Consider the following 19,528-nt stretch of genomic DNA (forward strand, 5'->3'; position numbering starts at 1 on the left):
CCACGTGCTAAACTCGGTGGCCTCGCATGCCGCCTGCATGACTCACCTTCACATACGGCTGACAGGCGTCTCTGGCCTCCACCATCGCAATGACAACGAAGGCCGTCAGAGAAGCATCCGGCTCCGAACCCTGGTACCCTCCCTAGCGAGAGAAGAGCCAGAGGAAAGGCTGGGTTTCTGGAAGGCTCCGCATCCCGCGCCCTGTGTGCCCCGTTCCCAGGCGCTGCCCGAACTCGGAACCCGGATCCCGATCTCCCAAGCCGCTGCTCCATCATGGAGCAAAGCGACACCAGCTCCAGATTCAGCCCCCCCCAGTGTGAGCAGCTCACCACCATCTCCCCGTGGATCACGGGGGCATCCTCCTGGAACACCCCGTCAGGCTTCTGCATCTGCAGGATCAGCCACTTCACAGCCCCGCACAGCACCTCGGGGTTGATAGCGATCAGTTCGTCGGCCAAGGCAAAGACCTTCACCACGTAGGCTGTCAGCCTGCCGGGGAGGAAAGGCTTGGGGTGAGCAGGGGAGGAGCAGCCAGCCGCCCCGACCCCATATTAATGTGGGTCACACTTTAAATAAAGGGTACCTTCGTAACGAGTTAATACGCCACGGAGATGAGTTGCATGCCATGTCGATTGCTATCAGCCGTGTATAAAAGCCGGAGACTCTAATCATCTCTCAACCAGTTATTGCAACAGCTCTTAACCGTTTGTTAATCAGTTAAACAGTGACCATAAGCTGTCTTATGGTTGAACCTAGAGGTCCCCATCTGAGATCACACCCTACCCCCACCTCACTGTCATGCTGGGCACTGCCCGGGATCCCAACCAAGACGGGTCCCTCCCACCCACATCATAATGGGCACACTGCACAACCCCCCAACTGAGATGGGGTGCGCCATTGTGCCAGGCACTGCACAGACCCCGACCGAGATAGGGGTCTGCGTTGTTTCAGGTGGTGCCCAGACACTGACTGAGATCAGGGTCCCGTTGCGCCAGGCACTGCACAGACCCAGAGCCAGAGGCAGTCCCTGCTCCAAAGGGCTCACAATTGAAAGGAAAGGCCATTAACCCCATTTTACTGACGGGGAACCTGCGGGCCAGATCGACAAAGGGCCATGCCCAAGGTCCCACATGGAGTTGTCAACAGAAGAGGAAGAATTGAACCCAGGTCTTCTGGGTCCCATGCCAGGGAGACTTTAGTGGAGAGTCTCTGAAGTCAGATGTGTGTTAGGACAACAGCTCAGCCCCAGTTCCCACCACGTTTCTGCCCCCCGCGCCCCATGCTTTACCAGGTGCTCGCTGGTCTGTTTGTGAAGGCTGCATAGGAGTTATCTGCTTTCCGATAAGCCAGCTGCTGGGTGTACCCTGAAATCAAGCGATCAGAGATGGGGCCTGAGCTGCAGAAGTTAAAATCTGGATTCCCAGTTTGAGGTGCTCAGCCCAGCTGTAACACGCTCTGCTTCCGCAGCTGGGAATGGAACCCAGGAGTTCTGAGACCCACCCCCGCACTGCTCTAGACCACTAGTCCCCATTTCGACTCCCGGTCCCCACTGATACCACTAGACCTCTCTGTAGCTCTTCCATCTCATGAGTTCCCGGGACTCCTTGCTAGCCAAGGAAAGTACAGATTGCCACAGCATCTCCACCCCCCCAGGCATGAGGACCTAGCCACAAGTACCCACATTCCCATCCCCTTTGGGTTAGATTCTGCGTCGCAGTCTCCCTGACACTGAGCAATGCTGCTACAAGGCGACTGATGCTGGTGCAGTGCATGACGTAAGCAGCACAGGCCAGGATGAGCCTGTTGCCTCGGTGCTTCCCAGATACTGCCGGCTGCCTATTTGCTTCGGGGCAGACTTTACAGAACTGGGGCTTGATTTCCACTTACCTGTGGGCCCCCTCTAGCAGCATGACGAGGTCATAACAGGGAGTGTAACAGATCCCTGAGACTCCCCTTGTGAAGGGGTGATCCCAGCTGGAGTGCAGGGTCTTGCTCCCAGCTGGTTCCCAGCCTCCCAGTGGAGGGGGCAGATTGTTGGCGTGGCCAGAGCATGCTGCAATATAGTTCATCCCTGATTCCCATACCAGAGTAAATCAGAGCAGCCCCAAGGCTGCTGTTGCTCACACCAGGGGCCAGGAAAGGCCCTGTACAATCCTAGAATAGGGAGAGCACCAAGGGGGCTTAAAGCCCTGCCCACTCGGTCCCTGCCCCAAGCATGGGAATTGGGAATCAGGCCCCTGCTTTTAATCCACCAGGTTCCTCAAGGGACTGGGACCCAGCTCCTTTACAGACCCCAGGCTCCTAGCCAGCTCCACTCTACTCAGACAATTCAGCCAGGGTGGCTCAGTGCCTGGGGGCAGGACAGGGCATTCAGAGCAGCAGGAGCCCCGAGCTATTGCTCTTTGCCCGGCCCAACTCCTCCCCCCGACCCAGAGAGAGATTCACCCCGAGTGATGAACTTGATGGCCTCCGCCCTGCGTTCCACGCCGAGCCTCTCCCATTGCTGGCTGCTGTCCAGGTAGTGGGTGGCGATGACAGCGGGGGTCATGCCGATCATGTTCTGTTCCCCGCAGCCTGCCGGGACCTGGATCAGGTGCTTCAAGTTGGCACCGTCGATGGAGTTCTCCACCGTGTCGCCCACGATGTCCCCTGGGCAGGCCGGTCGGAGAGGGTGAGAGGTGGGCAGAGCCCCCCCCCACTCCCTGCTACCCAGTCCTCACCCACCCAGCCCAGCCCCTTCCCTCCTTTGCCCTGGTGGGCATCAAGCCCCACACCCACCCCTCAAAGCCAGCCCCCTTCTCAGCCGCTTCCCCCCTATGCCCCTAGTCCTGCCCACTCCTCCCATTACCCCCTAACACCAAGCCCAGGCCCCTCCCCACCTTGTTGGGCGCTGTCCCCTCCAACCAGGGGTGCCAGATCAGGGGGTGCCATAGCCCCACCACTTTTTACCCGCCGTAAGGGTGAGCGATGGGGAGGGGACAGAGAGGAGAGAGTGGGGGGTGGGGTCTTGGGGAAGGAGCAGGGCCTCAGGGAAGGAGCAGCATGGGAGGCAGGCCCATGGTTCAGATGCCAGTGCCCCTCACACTTTTAGGGAGCCTCTTAGGGTTGCCAACTTTCTAATCACACAAAACTGAATACCCTAGCCCCGCCCCTTCCCAGAGGCCCCGCCCCTTCTTGAGGCCCTGCCCCCGCTCAACTACATTCCCCCTCCCTTGGTGGCTCGCTCTCCCCCACCCTCACTCACTTTCACTGGGTTGGGGCAGGGGGTTGGGGTGCAGGAGGGGGTGAGGGCTCTAAGTGGGGGTGTGGGCTCCAGGGTGGGGCTAATAATGAGGGTTCAGGGTGCGGGGGGGAGCTCTGGGTTGGGGCAGGGAGTTGGGGTGTAGTAGGGGGTGAGGGCTCCGGCTGGGGGTGCGGGCTCTGGGGTGGGTTTGGGGTGCAGGAGGAGGCTCCAGGCTGGGGGGTGGGGCCAAGGGACTTGGAATGTAGGAGGGGGCTGTGGGTAGAGGCAGGGGGTTGGGGTGCGGGAGGGGGTATGGGCTCTGGGCTGGAGCTGCGGTCTCTGGTGTGGGGCCAGGGATGAGGGGCTTGGGGTGCCGGAGGGGGCTCCAGGTTTGGGGGGGCTCAGGGCTGGGGCAGGGGGGTTGAAGCTTGGGGTTGGGGGTGGGCTTACCTCGGGCGGCTCCCAGTCAGCGGCACAGCAGGGCTAAGGCAGGCTCCCTGCCTGTCCTGACACCATGCTGCACACGCCCTGGAAACAGCCAGCCGGTCCGGCACATAGACGGGAGGCCAGGAGGCTCCACCCGTGGTTCCTGGCCAATGGGAGTGTGCAGCCGGTGCTCAGGGTGGGGGCAGCGTGCAGAGCCCCATGGCCATCCCCCACCTAGGAGCCGGACCTGCTGGCCACTTCCAGGGTGCAATGCGGAGCCAGGACTGGTAGGGACTAGCCTGCCTTAGGCCCGCAGCACTGCTGACCGGACTTTTAACGGTCCCATCGGCAGTGCCGACCGGAGCCACCAGGGACCCTTTTCGACTGGGCGTTCCAGTCGAAAACCAGACACCTGGTCACCCTAGAGCATCTGCCAGTGCTCCCCCCAACCGCTCCTGGACTAATGAAACCGTCTGGCCTTGTAAAATGCCTGATGAAAGCTAGGGACTGTTCTCTCTCTAGCCATGCAGTGCGGGATTCGAGGGCTGATCAGAAACAGCTTAAGTGCCCACTGCCGGGCGAAAAAGCCCTCGATCCTGGTGCTAACGGGTTAAAACGTGGTGGATGGGGACCTCTTGCTGCCATCTTCCCTCCCCACTAGCAGCTCTCTCCCATACCCATCTCTGCCTACTTCCCCTCCACCCCCAGGCCTTACCCTTCACGCTGATGAAGGTCACCGGCTCGGTGTTGGGTACCACGTTACTCATGTCCACAGGCGCGATTGTCTCCAGCTGCTCCCCAGAGGCTGCAAGAAACACATGGGTCACAGAGGGAAGCACCCCCGGAACATAACAGTGCTGGCGTGGCGAGCGATTTTGACCAGAGCTCTTCTGGTCAGTTACCCAGAGCCCTGCAGTGTCCAAAGAAGGCCCCCAATTTAGGGCATTTTAGGAACAGAGGTTTATCTTCCAGTGTGCAATTTTGGGGCCTCCCACATTGCCATGAAACATACATGCTGCTGGGGCTGGGGGTGGCGGGGGACTGGTTATGGGGGGAACCTTCAGAAACATTTCACCTCCTTAAACTGCTCTCATTTGATTTGTACTTTGCCCCTCCCACCCCTCATGCTAGCTGGGCTAGATCCCCAGAGGCACACTTGAGCTAAAGGATTAACTCCATTAGCTGGCTGCAATGGGAGGCTGTTATCAGCTGCAGCCCAGCCACTAACGGCAGTCATATCCCACTCAGCACAGCACGGTGCCTTGTGACTCTGGGGGGTAGGTGGAACCATAAAGCCACCAGCTCCTCCTGACACATTTGATAAGCAACCAAAGCTCCGGAGGGGGAGATTTCAAAGCAGAGCCTCAGACCCACAGGGGCAACGCCCCAGCAGGCCCTACCTGAGCCGCGGGCAGTCGGATCCAGCAGGACACTCTTGATGTTCTTAAAGATTTTCATGCCCTCAGGCTGCAGGAGAGAAAAGCCAGACAGGGGCCAAACTGCTCATTGAGGGGGAGCACACGGGGCGAGGTCTCTGCCTCACCCACCCCCTGATTATCCTTATACCAACCCCCAGCACTGGGAACTACAGACCAATCGCAGAGAACTGACGCTGCAGGCTGGTGGGCATCTCCTAGCCACTCTCCCACACTGGCATCAGCTATTAGGACCCCCAAGTTGATCCCCTACTGAGCCCCAGGAGCACAGTACCCCTCCTCCCCCTAGTACCAGGGACAATTCCAAGGGGCAAGCACCCCCAGCTGAGCCAGCCACATTGTTCATTACAGTGCAACTGCCCCAGCACCATCCCCTACTGAGTTACCCCCACTTCTTCCTTGGAGGTCTCTCAGCTAAATTCTGAACAGGCCCATCCATGCTTAGCTTAAAAACAGCAGCGCTAGCCAGTCAGGTGATGCCCTGACTTGTAGCCATCTGTCTCTGACACTTACCACCACCCTGAGCTTCTTCTTCACGCCATCTGCAATGGGGAGCCCCTGGATGGCCGCTGTCACCTCGATCTCCACCTCCCCCAGCTCAAGGGGGATGATCACGTAGGAGACGGCTCGAGAGGCTCCGGCTTGGATCACCAGCTCCTGCCGGAACCGGCTGTCACGCCTGCTGGAGCTGCAGATCTTTTCGTTGTACATCAGCTCCACCCGGATCTGCGAGCCACAAGCCAAGCAACCTCGTCAGCAGCCACGCTGGGGGAACCATCCTGTGGGTCCAGCTGGCACCACTCCAGGAACCACCTAAGCCCTCAAAGTAAGGCTAAGCGCCTAGGCCTTGTGAGAACCAGAATCAAAAAACCCAGATCCAAATACCTCCACATTCTAGGGAAGTTCTGATCCAGATCCAAACTGCATGTCTGGCTCCGGTCTCCATTATAGGTCAGAACCAGAAGCCTGGATCCAAATACTCCACAAGCTATGGAAAAGTTCTGATCCAGATTAAAACTATGTGTCTGGCTCCAATCTCCACTGTGGATCAGAACCAGGACACTCCAGAACTGTGGTAGGTAGAGGAGCGTCCTGATCCACACTGCCAACTTGGTGGCTGGGGTCTCACCTCTAAGTGTCTTACGCTCCAGGCCCCCATTGTGTTCTTCACCCCAGTCTACCCCGCCACCCTCTGGTGCACCCGGCATTGGCCACTGTTGGAAAACAGGACACTGGGCTAGACAGACCTTTGATCGGACCTACTGTGGCCGTTCTTATGTTCACCTCAGTCTGTCACTGATCACCGCAGTCCAGGCAGTGATATTCTCCACAACAAATCTCCTTTTCATCCATAGCCAATTAACCATTCACCCTCCTCATGTAAAATCTTGACTCGCTTCACAAGTGTATGTTAATTAACCCTCCCTCCCGGAGGTGAGTAAATATAATTAGCCCCGTTTTATAGAGAGGGAAACTGAGTCAGAGAGAGAAAAAGCAAGCTATTCACAGTGAGAACCTAGCTGCCCTAATTCCCAGCACCAACCACTAGATCACACTCCATCCCACCTTTAGCAACAGAACCCAGAAGTCCTGGGTTCCTCTTTGCTAATGGCTACACTGCTCTCACTTCTTCAAGGTAGGAATAGATCCCAGGAGTCCTGACTCCCATCCTTCCCTGCTCTAACCACTAGACACCACTCCCATTGCCTTCCTTTACCAACAGGCATCTTCCACCCATCCACCAGGGCAGGGCTGATCTCTACTCGCCTGGAGAGCCCGGGGTGCGTAGTTGTACAGCACGGCCCGGATGGCCACCTGCTCGTTCCGCACCACGGAGTAGGGCAGCCGGAGATCAACGAAGAACTGCTTCATCACCGTTATTTCATAAGGCTCGGCCACGCAGATCCCTGCAATGGGAAGGGAGTCCAGTCAAAGCCCACCCCTCCTTGGATCAGATCACTCGGCAGCGGGCACCTTCCACAGCCTCCTCTACACGTATCACCCGCAGTGAGGGTCCGGGAGTGCTGCGTATATGAGGATCACACCACGGAAGTGCACCCACCTCTGGGGTGGAATAGGGCTGCCCTCCCTCTCTGGGGGTCTGCATGACGTTGCCATCTAGTGGGTAGGTCCAAAGAGGAGATGCTACTGGTTTGAGCCCTGCAAGTGTTGGGTCCAGGCTGGCTTAGGTTGGAAAACATCCCGACCCTCCCAGGGTGGGCTCGGGTCGGCTCCCCTCCACGCCCCACGCGAGCCAGCCACCCCCGCCCTCCCTGGGCTGGACGCACACACACAGTGCAGCAGGGCACGGCGGCCGGCAGGAACAGCGCTCTGGGCCGCTGTCGCTCAGAGCTGCCGCCACACCAACCCCCTGGGCAGGAGGCAATGGTGCTGAGTGGGGCTCGGGCTGGAAAACCACTCAACCCGCTCGGGTTGCATGGGATTGGCTCCATTCGGGTCTGGGTTGGGCCTAAAATTTAGGCCTGACCAGCCCGCAGCTTCTCCTACCAAGAAAGGGAATTTCTGTTTGCTCCCGGGGCAGCATCCTGTCTTTGCAGTGGCAAGTTCTAGTCCCGGCTCCCCAACCATCTGGCCTCATAGGAAAGGGAATCAGGGTGTTATAAATCACAAGATGCTCCAAAAATGTTAACTTGGTTAAGCCACAGGATAGTGAGCTGTAGCTCACGAAAGCTCATGCTCAAATAAATTGGTTAGTCTCTAAGGTGCCACAAGTACTCCTTTTCTTTTTGCGAATACAGACTAACACGGCTGTTCCTCTGAAACCAGGATTAACTCTGTTTCAGAGAGAGGGAAACTGAGGCACAGAACGAGGTAGTTGTGATGGGCAGGAGGCGGATGGCATGTCAGTGTCGGAGCTGGGAATAAAAGCCAGGAGTCATAGAATATCAGGGTTGGCAGGGACCTCAGGAGGTCATCTAGTCCAACCCCCTGCTCAAAGTAGGACCAATCCCCAATTTTTGCCCCAGATCCCTAAATGGCCCCCTCAAGGATTGAACTCACAACCCTGGGTTTAGCAGGCCAATAGCTCAAACCACTGAGCTAGCCCTCCCCCCGAGGCCTGAGGCCCAGTCTTCTGTATCCACTAGCCCTCACTCCCCTCCCAGAGCTGGGGATAGGATCCCGCTATCTTGGCTCCCAACCCGCTCTAGCCACTACTCCCTCCCAAAGCCAGGAGACCTGACTCCCAGTCCCATGCTTTAACCACACGCCTGTCCTTCCCCGCTTGGCTAAGGTGGACACACGGCTCCCAGTCTTACCCCTTGTCCTGGAGAGGCTCACGGCCAGCACCTCCCAGGTGGTGATGGAGTCCTCCAGGTACACCGGCACGGTTCTGGAAGCCAGCCTGGAAGAGACGGGAGCAGAACTGATCAGGTTGGGGGACCCTTCTGGCTGCAGAGACAAGACCGCCCCCCCGCCCCGGGTCTGAGTGCGAGTGGAGGCAGGGCATGGGGAGGGCCAAGCAGGGAGGGACCAGACTGGGAGAGGAAAGGGGCGTGGCCAGACTGGGAGAGGAAAGGGGCGGGGCCAGAGAACACCCATGCTCTGGGTATCGGGTGCCCCTGCAAAGCCCCGGAGGGGGCGACATGGAATATGGGAAGCCCAGCCTGCACCAGGATGAATCTGCCCCTCAGTGTTTCTCCTTCGCCCTCGAGCGGTGTGACCCGTACCCGTCCGACTCGGCCTCCTGCGGCAGCAGCTCCATTTGCCAGAGCCAGCTCTCGGCAAACTGGCTCCTGGAGACGATGTCCTCGTCCGCCAGGTACTCCCCGTCCTCTGCGACTTCAGCCACAGGCTCCTGGCTCCTCCCGGGGGCCATCACAGGAACGGATGCCGCTGAGGGGGAGCGAAACAGGGAGTCAGCCCAGCCCTGAGCCAGAGCGAGCCCAGTGATGGGTGGGAATTCCTGGGTTTCCCTGGAAGCTACGGGGCCCGCATGCCTGGTGTGTTACAGCCAGGCTAACGTAATAGGCCTGACTGGGGGTTTGAACCCTGGACCAACGGTGCTAAAAATGTGAGCTTTTACCCCTGGCGCTAATATACTGTGGCAAGGAGTCCCTTAGGCTGCTGTTTGAGCCCATTAGCTGGCGGACACAACAGACTCAAACTTCTTACGAGATCCCAGCTCTCCTAGTGCAGGCGACACTAATCACTGTTGCAACCCATATCCCCTAGTGCAGACGGAGTCTTACCTAACACGTGCTTTGAGAACAGGAACTTCCTGTGGACCTGGAGGGGCCTGTTGAAGATGTGCTTGCAGCAGTCGAGAAAGGCTTGGATGCACTCGCCGCCCTCCAGGATGTACTTGGCTCGTCGGTCGCAAGAGTAGCCCATGGGGTTCTCTTGCATGCCGTCCTGGCAGCACTTCCGCAGGCGCTGGCTTGGATACTGCCTCGCTGCGGGAAAGCAGGGCCCCCTCAGCGCGCGGCCCGGGCGCGAGAGAGGGAGAGGGTGCGTGCGAGAGCAGCAGCGTGAAGGGGGCACATGCAAAGGGCGTGCAAGGGCGTGCAAGCAGAGGGCACGAGAGTGCCTGCAAGCAGAGGGCGTGCAAGTCCGTGCAAGCCGAGGGCACGAGAGTGCGTGCCCGGGCGAGGCCGTGCAGAGGGGCACCTACCTTTGGCAGCTTTTCTCCCTGAGATCAGGGGCGAGCGCCGAAGCCGAGCGGGCTGGGAGCAGCGGGACTCTGGCAAGAGAGAGTAACACATGTCAGTGTCGTGGGGATGTGGCATTAGTCCGGCTCAGGCGAGAAACGCTGTGGCTCTTTCCTGGTCTTGGTTTCACGGTTCTCCCACCTCTGGTAGCATAGTGCTGGGGCATTGGGGTCAGCGCTGATTCAGAGGGAAGAGCGCCTCCTACTGATACTCCACCCTGCTCCCTGCAACCCAGCACCCCCTAGAGAGGGGTTCTCGACCTTTTCCTTCCTGAGCCCCTCCCGACACGCTATAAAAACTCCACGGCCCCCCTGTGCCACAAGAACTGCTTTTCTGCATATAAAAGCCAGGGCTGGCGTTAGGGGCTAGGAAGCAGGGCAGTTGCCCAGGGCCCCATGCCACAGGGGCCCCCACGAAACTACATTGCTTAGGCTTCAGCTTCAGCCCCGGGTGGCGGGACTTGGGGCCCCGGGCTTCAGTCCCATGCAGCGAGGCGTTGGCTTTCTGTCCTGGACCCCAGCAAGTCTAACTCTGGCCCTACTTGGCGGCCCCCCTGAAACCTTGTTGAGAACCACTGCCCTAAAAGACCAGGCTGGGTTGTACCGCCGGGGGAAAGGGGGGACTTAATAAAGGGACTTCTGGGGCTGTATTCGCTCTGTTCCCACGCGGTATGAGCAGCGGGCTCGATCCCAGGCTGCCCTGCACTGGAGAGCCCTGTGGCACGACCGGGTCACCTGCCCGCTGGGGCGTCTCAATGCCAACGTTGGTCTGAAGCAGCAGCCCAGCGTCCGCAAACACCCCGACGTGGTCCTTGCCGCTGCCGGGCGTGCAGCCGATGTCGCTCTTCTCCACTGCGTCCCAGATCTAGAGAGACAAGAGGGGACACGATGCCATTCCCTGCTCTGCCCCAGACTCCCTGGGTGACCTTGGGTAAGTCACTTAGCCTCTCTGGGCCTCAGTTTCCCCATCTGTACCATGTGAGACGCTCAGGTCCTACAGTAATTGTGGCCCTGTAAGTGTAAGGGGTTGTCCCCTTACTAACATTCAGTGGAGGTGTTTTGGTTGGTTAGCTCCCGGTACCAAAAAGGGAGAGGCCAATGCTCCAGGTCAGCCTGATTGACAGGGCAGGCAGGATAATCAGGGAGTCAGGAGGCCAGGGTGGGTTCCCTCCTCCATGTGAGCTGGAATTGTCTGGGTCAGTCAGAGTGGGGCCGAGCTAAGGAGAAAGCAGGGGCCCAAGCTGAGCTGGGGAGCAGAGCTGGGCCAGATCCAGAGCGATCCAGAGCAGGGCTGCAGCCCCAGAGCCAGAGACACAGCCCAGGGAGAGCAGACCCTGGGAGCAGAGCTGCACCAACCAGAGCCAGAGGGGCCAGAGAAGCAGCCCAGGGAGCTGGAGGCAGAGCAGCAGCAGCAGCCCAGCAGAGACCGAGTGGTGGGGCTGGGGCTGGAGCAGTCCGGAGCTGGGTGCGGTGAGCAGCTGGGGGGAGCGAGGGGGACCCTGGGCAGCAGGCCCAGTGCAGGGAGATGCCCCCAGCCAAGGGGCCCTGCAGGCCAGACGTGGAGGGGGATCGTAACCCCGACGGGGCGGGGGCGACGCTGGGAAGAAGAGTCCTGCCACTTAGAGCCTGAGAGCATGTGGCCACCGCCAGAGCAAGTGTCCAACCCACAGCATCCCTGCAGCACAGCCAGGGCCTGAGAAGGGGCCTGGGACCTACAAGGAGCAGACTGTGAACTGCCCTGACATCCCAGAGACCCTGTTTGTAACGTTCCCTGCCACAGAGCAGGGTGATGAGTTTTCCTTTAACCGTTTCCATTTTTCCTTATTCCTTTTTAAACTAATTGCTGACTAAATAAATTGTATTTGCTTTAAATTGTATGCAGTGATCAGTGAAGTGTCCAGCACAGAGAGAGCACCCCGGAGTGGGGACACCATAGCCCCTGTCCTGGATGACCACAGCAAGGTTGGGGGTCGAGCCCCCCCAGGAATCCTGGGCCCAGCCTTGTTGGGGTGACGAGGACTCTGCCAGACAGGAGAATGGAAGGGGAGTCCTTGAGGGCAGGGAGACCTCTGGATAAAGGAAGTGGGAGCGAGGACTCAGATCTTTCCGTGAGCCCATTTCACCGGGGTAGTGTAGAAGCCAGGAAAGTTCCTCACAATAGCGGGACCATTCCCCTCCGCTTTCATAAGTACCTAGGGTAGATTCATAGAGGTTCAGATCAGAAGGGACGAGCCAGAAGAGTACCCAAAAGTTACCTACTACAGGACAGGCCCAACAAAGAAAATAACAGAACGCCACTAGCCATCACCTTCAGCCTCCAGCTAAAACCCCTCCAACGCATCATCAAGGATCTACAACCTATCCTGAAGGACGACCCATCACTCTCACAGATCTTGGGAGACAGGCCAGTCCTTGCCTACAGACAGCCCCCTAACCTGAAGCAAATACTCACCAGCAACCACACACCACACAACAGAACCACTAACCCAGGAACCTATCCTTGCAACAAAGCCTGCTGCCAACTGTGTCCACATATCTATTCAGGGGACGCCATCATAGGACCTAATCACATCAGCCACACTATCAGAGGCTCGTTCACCTGCGCATCTACCAATGTGATATATGCCATCAACTGCCAGCAATGCCCCTCTGCCATGTACATTGGCCAAACTGGACAGTCTCTACGCAAAAGAATAAATGGACACAAATCAGACGTCAAGAATTGTGACAGTCAAAAACCAGTCGGAGAACACTTCAGTCTCTCTGGTCACTCGATTACAGACCTAAAAGTGGCAATTCTTCAACAAAAAGCCTTCAAAAACAGACTCCAACGAGAGACTGCGGAATTGGAATTAATTTGCAAACTGGATACAATTAACTGAGGCTTGAACAGAGCCTGAGAGTGGATGCGTCATTACACAAAGTAAAACTATTTCCCCTTGTTTATTTCCCCTCCGACTGTTCTTGTCAACTGCTGGAAATGGCCCACCTTGATTATCACTTCCAAAGGCTTCCCCCCACCCCCACCCCCCCCCCCGCTGGTCATAGCTCACCTTTCCTGATCACTCTTGTTACAGGCTGTATGGTAACACCCATTGTTTCATGTTCTCCGTGTATATAAAATCTCCCCACTGTATTTTCCTCTGTATGCATCCGATGAAGTGAGCTGTAGCCCACGAAAGCTTATGCACTAATAAATTGGTTAGTCTCTAAGGTGCCACAAGTCCTCCTTTTCTTTTTGCGGATACAGACTAACACGGCTGGTCCTCTGAAACTAGTCAGACCTTGAACCCCACAAGCAGACTGGCAGCAGTAGGATTCAACCCCTCCCAAAGAAACCAGCGCTTTAATGCAGCACCGGAGCCCACCAGGCCTGGGCCTGCCTGTAGGTCGAGAACACATGGTGGAGCAGCTCCAAGTCCAGACAGCAGGGGGCAGCAATGCTCACGCGCACGCACAAAGCCAGCTCACAACCTTCCTTTAGGCCTCCCCCCAGTCCGTTCAATTTGATCCTCCCGGGGATGAAACCGGGCAGTCGTCCTCCCTCAGACCCATCATGGGGGTAGTGGGGAATCGAGCTTCACAGGTCATGCCAGCCCCAAAATCCTCCTGCAGTCAACACCCTCTCCCTGATGGGCATCCGTGTCAGAGCTGGGAATGGAACCCAGGACTCCTGCCTCCCAGCCCAGCCCCCAATCTTGCCCCGCTCTAACCACTAGGCACCACTTCCCACCCAGAGCCAGGAATAGAACCCCCCAGTCCCCTAAAACCACTAAACCCCATTCCCCTCTATGAGCTTGGGAAAGACCCCAAGGGTCCTGACTCCCAGCCTCCACAGCTCTCACCCACCAGGCCCCACTCCCTTCCCAGAGCCAGGAACAGAACCCAGGAGTCCTGACTCCCAGCCCCTCTGCTCTAACCACTAGACCCCACTCCCCTCCATCACCAGAGGTATAGAGACCTCAGCCTCTCATATAGCCCATCCCCCACTGCAGGTGGTACTCTGGCCTCCTCCAGGGGTGGACACACAGGTCCCCGGTTCGGTCCCCATGCCCGACCACCCCCTGCCGGTACGCTCACCTTGGCTTGGGAGAATTTATATTTCCTGTTTAACACATAAACAGCTTTATCCACAGCCACGAGCCCGACTCTGGCGCCGGGATCTCCCTTCACTCGGAGATTCATCTTCCCACCCGGCGCCTGGACATCGTTGTCTTGCTCCGTCGCACCTGTTACCTTCAGCTTTCATGGAGACGAGAGGAAAGAATGAATCAGCCACGTGAGGGTGACTGCTGAATGGGGAGACCTCCCCATGGCCATGGGGCTCCTAGGGTATGGAATCCCCACACTGCCCTGGGATTTGAACCCCGCTCCTTGGGCTGTAGAAACAAAGGCATCACCCACTGGAGCTAAAGAAGCGCTACCCTAGCAGTTAGAAGTGGAGGAGACTTGAGCCAATCCCTTTCTCAGGCAGCATTGAATGGGAACTTTTCAATGAAATGGTTTTCCATCAAAAAACAATCCTAATCTGTCAAAGGCAAACCATCTCTTGGGCAAGGGGCGTGTCCTTTCTGCGGAGAAAGATTCTCAGGTAGCGTGTAATTTCTGCTCAAAATGAGACAGCGAGAGAGAGAGAGAGACCCCAAAAGAGCTAATAAAGTTCAAATCACTGCTCTGCCCAAGTTGGCGGAGGGGCTTGAAATGGGTCTCCCATATACCAGGGGAGTGCCCTAACCATTGGGTAGACATCTTTTGCTCTCCTCCAGTGAAGATTTAGTTATCTACATGAAATGGAACAGAGCTGAGACCAGCCCAGTGGGATATGGGACCCTCAGGTTCACATCCCTCTTTCAGAGCAGAGACTTGGACCCATGCCCCCCCCCCCCCTCCCAGCCCAGGTGAGCGCCCTGGATACCAGGGTGGGGGTGGTCTTGCTCTGATCTTTTTTGTGAAAGACTGCAAGATCTCTGGTTTGTTCCTGAGCAGAACGGGAACCTTTTTGACAGTTCTGCTCCTGTCACCAGGGAGAGCTGTGCCTGAGGAAAAACAGAGGGCCTGATTCTCCTTTTGCCTCCATGGGGTGTAAATCAGGAGTCACTCCACTGAAGCCAGTAGAGTTATACCCTGGTGTAAGCGTGAGGCGAGAATGTCCCTATCTATCTTATGTTTAATCAGCGAGTAAGGACTGAGTCAGATCTACCCTGGGAATAGCTCACCATTTCTCCCACTGGGAACCTGCTCTCCTCTCTCAACCAGAATCCAGCAGGTTATTTAAATATATTGACGTAAGTACCAGAGAGAAGATCAACCCACCGTTCCCATACAGGAGTCCTGGATGTCCAACCAGATCGAGTCTGCCACGATCTCCTTCTGCCCTACGTGGTAGTAAGCCACGATTCGGAAAGAAGGGATGAGGTCTGGGGTGATGGGCAGGAACATGGTCACCAGAGTTTGTCCCGCTTGCCTGGCCTGCCTTCCAGCCTGGATGATCTTCCCTTTGTTCAGGATCTGATGGGGAAGCAGAAGGCATTCACTGTCACTCGATGAGTCTCCATGATACCGTTAGCACAAAATCACATACAGCCAGGAAGGAAACCCCGGAGTCCTAGACTCCACTCCCCGCCCAGTCCTGGGACTAGACCCCAGGAGTCCAGACTGCCAGCCCCCTGTCACCTCCTCCTCCCCTGCTGCGCACACAGAGATGCTGCCTCTTACCAGGTAGGTGAAATAGTGGATCTGCCCCTGAATGCCAGCGTCACTATTCCGCAAGCTGAAGCTCACAGGCAGGGCGTTCCCCGGCTGGAGCTGAGTGGCCGGCACCGAGATGTGCAGGTAGTTCCTCGAGCCCCCTTGCGACCCGTAGGCTACCATGGCCCAGACCGCCGAGCTCTGATGCTCCTGCCGGAGGTTGGCAACCACAGTTTCCACCTGCGGGACAGTGGGGGACGGTCAACAGACTTTCTTCGTCAGAGACAGCTAAGGACCAGGTCTAAAAGGGGCCAGATCCTGACACGGCTGGAGTCAATGGCAGAATTCCCACTGACTTACATGGGCCCAGCACTAGATAGTTGGGATCTTGCCGGCCCGATGTGGATTTAAGTCATCTTTGTGGTCCCTGCATCTTGGGCCCGGACCCCAGTTTCAGTTTAGAGCAGCCTTAGGCCTGCTTTGACCTACCCTCTGCTCCCAACAACCCCTATGGGCCACCACAAGCAGAGACTAGCCAGAGCGCAGCAGCCGTGGCATCTCCCTTCTCCAGCGTGTCCCTGGCACTGGGGTCTAGAGGGGAGAAGGCAGGGCTATGTCAGCCAGGAAGGCCCATTGCTCTGCGGGTGGGTCTTAGGTGGGATGAGCAATAGAGAATCAGACCCAGTTGCCTCCTGCCTTTGACATTGGCCGGAGCCCAGGACCTGTAGGGTCCTAGATCAGACCTCTCCCCAATCTGGTCCACTTCCATCATCAACAGAACGGGTAGGGAACCAGCACCAGGACCCAAGGAGCATCCTGCCCCAAGTGACCTGACATGCACCTTCACTGAGAATTGAGATGCATCTGCTGGAGTGTTGATCGCCAGCTGCACTGTCCCGTCAGCCTGTGTCAAACCGCTGGCACCTGTCCCGCTGCGCACGGGGACCTGGGAGGCGGGGGACCCGTCTGCGTTCACCACGGAGACCTGGGCAGCAGATGACAGGAGAGAGGATGGATGTGAACTTAGTGACGGTTGACGGTGCCCGGTAGGTCTCGTTGGAGCCTGATGTTCTCCACATACTCCCAGCCCAGGCATGTAACCTGCAGGTCAGCGTCCTCCCCTGTGCCGGATCTGGTCAGTTACAAAGCCTGGCTCTCCGCAGGCCCCTGATGCTGGGAGCAAGACGGTTGTTTGTCCTGGTTGTACCTATGACAACAACGCTGCTCAAATAACCCTGCACACCCTCCACTTAAGAGGAGCTCAGTCAATCCTGGGCCTCTATGCTGAGCCATGCCAGTGGGGCCAGCCTGCACTAGCGGTGGTTGCAATGCAGACACCAGTCTCTTTTTGCCTGCTCCAATGACCACTTCCAGATAGGATTTCTTGTGAACCACTAAAGAGAGGCTCTCACGCTGTACACCCTTAGAAAGCGAATCATCCCTGCTCTCCAATGTCATGCAGATCTGTGTGCTAGCCATATCAGGCTGTAAGATAACACTATGAAGGTTATACGTCGGCAATGCCAGTGGTTGGACGTACCACCAGGTTAAAGGGCAGCCCGGGTTTGAAGTACGTAGCAGATCTGGAGAAGAGGATTTTGTAGGGAGAGGTCACAATGTGGATCCCGGATTTCTCAGCCTCCACCATGTCACTCCCTTGGGGATTAAAAAAAAATAATAAGAAGAAGTGTGGTCTTGAGATGATGGCTGGACTGGGACTCAGGGGATCTGGGTTCAAGGCCTGGCTTTGTCACCAACTCCTGTGTGTGACCTTGAGCAAGTTATTCATCGCTCTGGGTCTCAGCTCACCATACATCAAATGGGGATAGTGATAATTCCTCTGTCTGTTTAGACTGTGAGCTATCCAGGGCGGGAACTGTGTGTCTGGGCAGCACCCAGCCCTGATCTCAGCAGGGGCAGAGACTGTCTCTCCCTGTGTGTCTGGGCAGCGACCGGCACCAGGGGCCTGATCTCAGCTGGGGCAGAGACTGTCTGTCCCTGTGTGTCTGGGCAGCGACCGGCACCAGGGGCCTGATCTCAGCTGGGGCAGAGACTGTCTCTCCCTGTGTGTCTGGGCAGCGACCGGCACCAGGGGCCTGATCTCAGCTGGGGCAGAGACTGTCTCTCCCTGTGTGTCTGGGCAGCGACCGGCACCAGGGACCCTGATCTCAGCTGGGGTTCTGCTGTAATACAGAGAACAGGAACTCTGAGGTTTGAAACACAACAGCAATGAAGATGAGCCCATGTTTTGCTGCTTTTAGGATACAAAGCAAAACCCAGCCCTGTGCTTCCCCTATCCCCAGTAACAGAGGCACTGGAAAGATCAGAAGGCCACAGCCGTGTGCCAAGCCTGCTGGGGTTAGCCATGCATCACTTAAGCTCTGCTCTGGTCTGAAAACCCAGCAACCAGCCAAGGGAACCACTCCGTTACCTGTGTCCGTCAGCACTGTCACTGTCACATAGATTGAGTGACCGAGAAGCTCGCTGGGTCTGGGGAACCTGCTACGCAGCATTTCTTTGGTTAGCTTAGCACAGCCTTTGCCATCCTTGATCTGAAATTGACAGGAAAATAACATGTTTCCATCACCTGGCCCCTTTCTTTCCTTCTTTCAGTTTTACCATCTCCATCTAGTTATGGGCTGTACCACTGCTAGGATATTTTTGTTCTTAATATACTTTAAAATACTCCTTATTGTTCTTAGCTCTGCCAGCCATGGATTTTTTCCAGCTGTCTTTAGCTTCCCTTATCAATTTTCTATCCTTCAAAACTTCTAATTTATATTAATTGCTACCTATTTCCCCTTTTCCCCCATTTGCTATACGTTGCCGGAGACAGGATATTTGCTGTATTTGGATATGGATCGAAACTCTACCTTTGGCTCCTGCTCTTATCTCGGACTCTGAAAGCAGAGCAGATATCCCCAAAAGCACCCTGCTCCACTACAGCCCCATCAGTGTATTGTAGCCAGAAAGCTACGTTCAGGGGCAGGGTTCTCACCGGGACTTTGTTGAGTGAGTTCACGATGCTCTTTTTCTCATTATCCACCATCACTCCAAAGAGCGCATAGGCTTGGCCTTGAACTGGCTTCCCATATAGGAACCTGCATGGAAAACAGACCGTGGCAGGAAGAGAAAATACTCAGCATTACTCCTATTTAATGGATAGAAGAAATTGAGGCACAGAGAGGCTGGTGAGCATCAGGACACAAAGCCTGAACCATTTGAGTGAAAGAAGTAAATCCACTTGCTGGTAGCGATAGTAGGCTGTTATCCACTTATGTGGAGTAGCCCCCAAGGAGAGACACAGCAGGTAACCAACGGACTCCAGCACTGAGGCCATTAACAGGAGAAATAAGTGGACTACAAAGGAGCAGCAGGTGTCTGGAGACTAGGGTGACCAGATGTCCCGATTTATAGGGATTTATAAGATTTTGGGATCTTTTTCTTATATAGGCTCCTATTACCCCCCATCCCGTCCCGATTTTTCACATTTGCTGTCTGGTCACCCTACTGGAGACACCGATGAGTGCAGATTAGAATAGGTCAGGATGTGAGCCGACCGTTAGCCCAGGAGATTATATACTTCATGCACAAGCCCCAGAAGTCTGCCCCGCAGCTCTGAACCACAGCAGAAATGCCAGAGAGAAAGAGGGGGACCCACTTGGCTGTAATGTCGATGCTAAGCTCATTCTGGTCAACAAGGAAGAACTTCTGGGAAGGCTCCAGGGTCACTTCGAAACTAGGCAGCACTGCAAAAGATCGGAGACACCGAAACAGTCACCCGAGGGCCCGGGGCCATCTGGCTGGAGGTCATAACCCCCACACGGTCCTAGGAGACGGTGTCCAAGATACACAGTGGGAGAGGGAGAGACTCTCCCAGGAAGCAGCTGATGGCCATAAGCTATGGAGAGATGGATCAACGAAGGGAATCGGAAGGTTGGGATTGATTCGGACACCTCAGGTGCTGGGTCTCTCGGGATGCTCTCCCCGTAGGTAGCTGGCCCTCAGAAAGGCACCGCTAAGAGGTGCTTCCTCTAGGACTGTGGTCCTCTGCTGCTACGTCAGGCTTTTTCCCAGCATGCTCTT

The 19,528-nt window shown here is 56.6% G+C and overlaps 1 protein-coding gene across 1 annotated transcript in view; it reads right to left on the minus strand.

Moving 5' to 3' along the window:
• The window catches only part of LOC140901138 (complement C3-like), a 45,769-nt gene that overhangs the window by 17,758 nt on the left and 8,483 nt on the right, over positions 1–19,528 (minus strand). Inside the window, exons 7-27 of the mRNA XM_073319457.1 lie at positions 19,104–19,191; positions 18,441–18,543; positions 17,874–17,994; positions 16,983–17,098; positions 16,284–16,427; positions 15,470–15,682; positions 15,068–15,262; positions 13,835–13,996; positions 10,490–10,619; positions 9,719–9,787; positions 9,297–9,500; positions 8,775–8,940; positions 8,364–8,449; positions 6,853–6,992; positions 5,599–5,811; positions 5,050–5,116; positions 4,365–4,454; positions 2,446–2,649; positions 1,289–1,364; positions 330–489; positions 47–142 (exon numbers count right to left, since the gene is read on the minus strand). Of these exons, the coding sequence (XP_073175558.1) occupies positions 47–142; positions 330–489; positions 1,289–1,364; positions 2,446–2,649; positions 4,365–4,454; positions 5,050–5,116; positions 5,599–5,811; positions 6,853–6,992; positions 8,364–8,449; positions 8,775–8,940; positions 9,297–9,500; positions 9,719–9,787; positions 10,490–10,619; positions 13,835–13,996; positions 15,068–15,262; positions 15,470–15,682; positions 16,284–16,427; positions 16,983–17,098; positions 17,874–17,994; positions 18,441–18,543; positions 19,104–19,191 (2,843 nt within the window). The remainder of the gene's footprint in view (positions 1–46; positions 143–329; positions 490–1,288; positions 1,365–2,445; positions 2,650–4,364; positions 4,455–5,049; positions 5,117–5,598; positions 5,812–6,852; positions 6,993–8,363; positions 8,450–8,774; positions 8,941–9,296; positions 9,501–9,718; positions 9,788–10,489; positions 10,620–13,834; positions 13,997–15,067; positions 15,263–15,469; positions 15,683–16,283; positions 16,428–16,982; positions 17,099–17,873; positions 17,995–18,440; positions 18,544–19,103; positions 19,192–19,528) is intronic.

The sequence above is a fragment of the Lepidochelys kempii genome, chromosome 20 (genome assembly GCF_965140265.1).
Source record: "Lepidochelys kempii isolate rLepKem1 chromosome 20, rLepKem1.hap2, whole genome shotgun sequence".
In the NCBI taxonomy this organism is placed as follows: Eukaryota; Metazoa; Chordata; order Testudines; family Cheloniidae; genus Lepidochelys; species Lepidochelys kempii.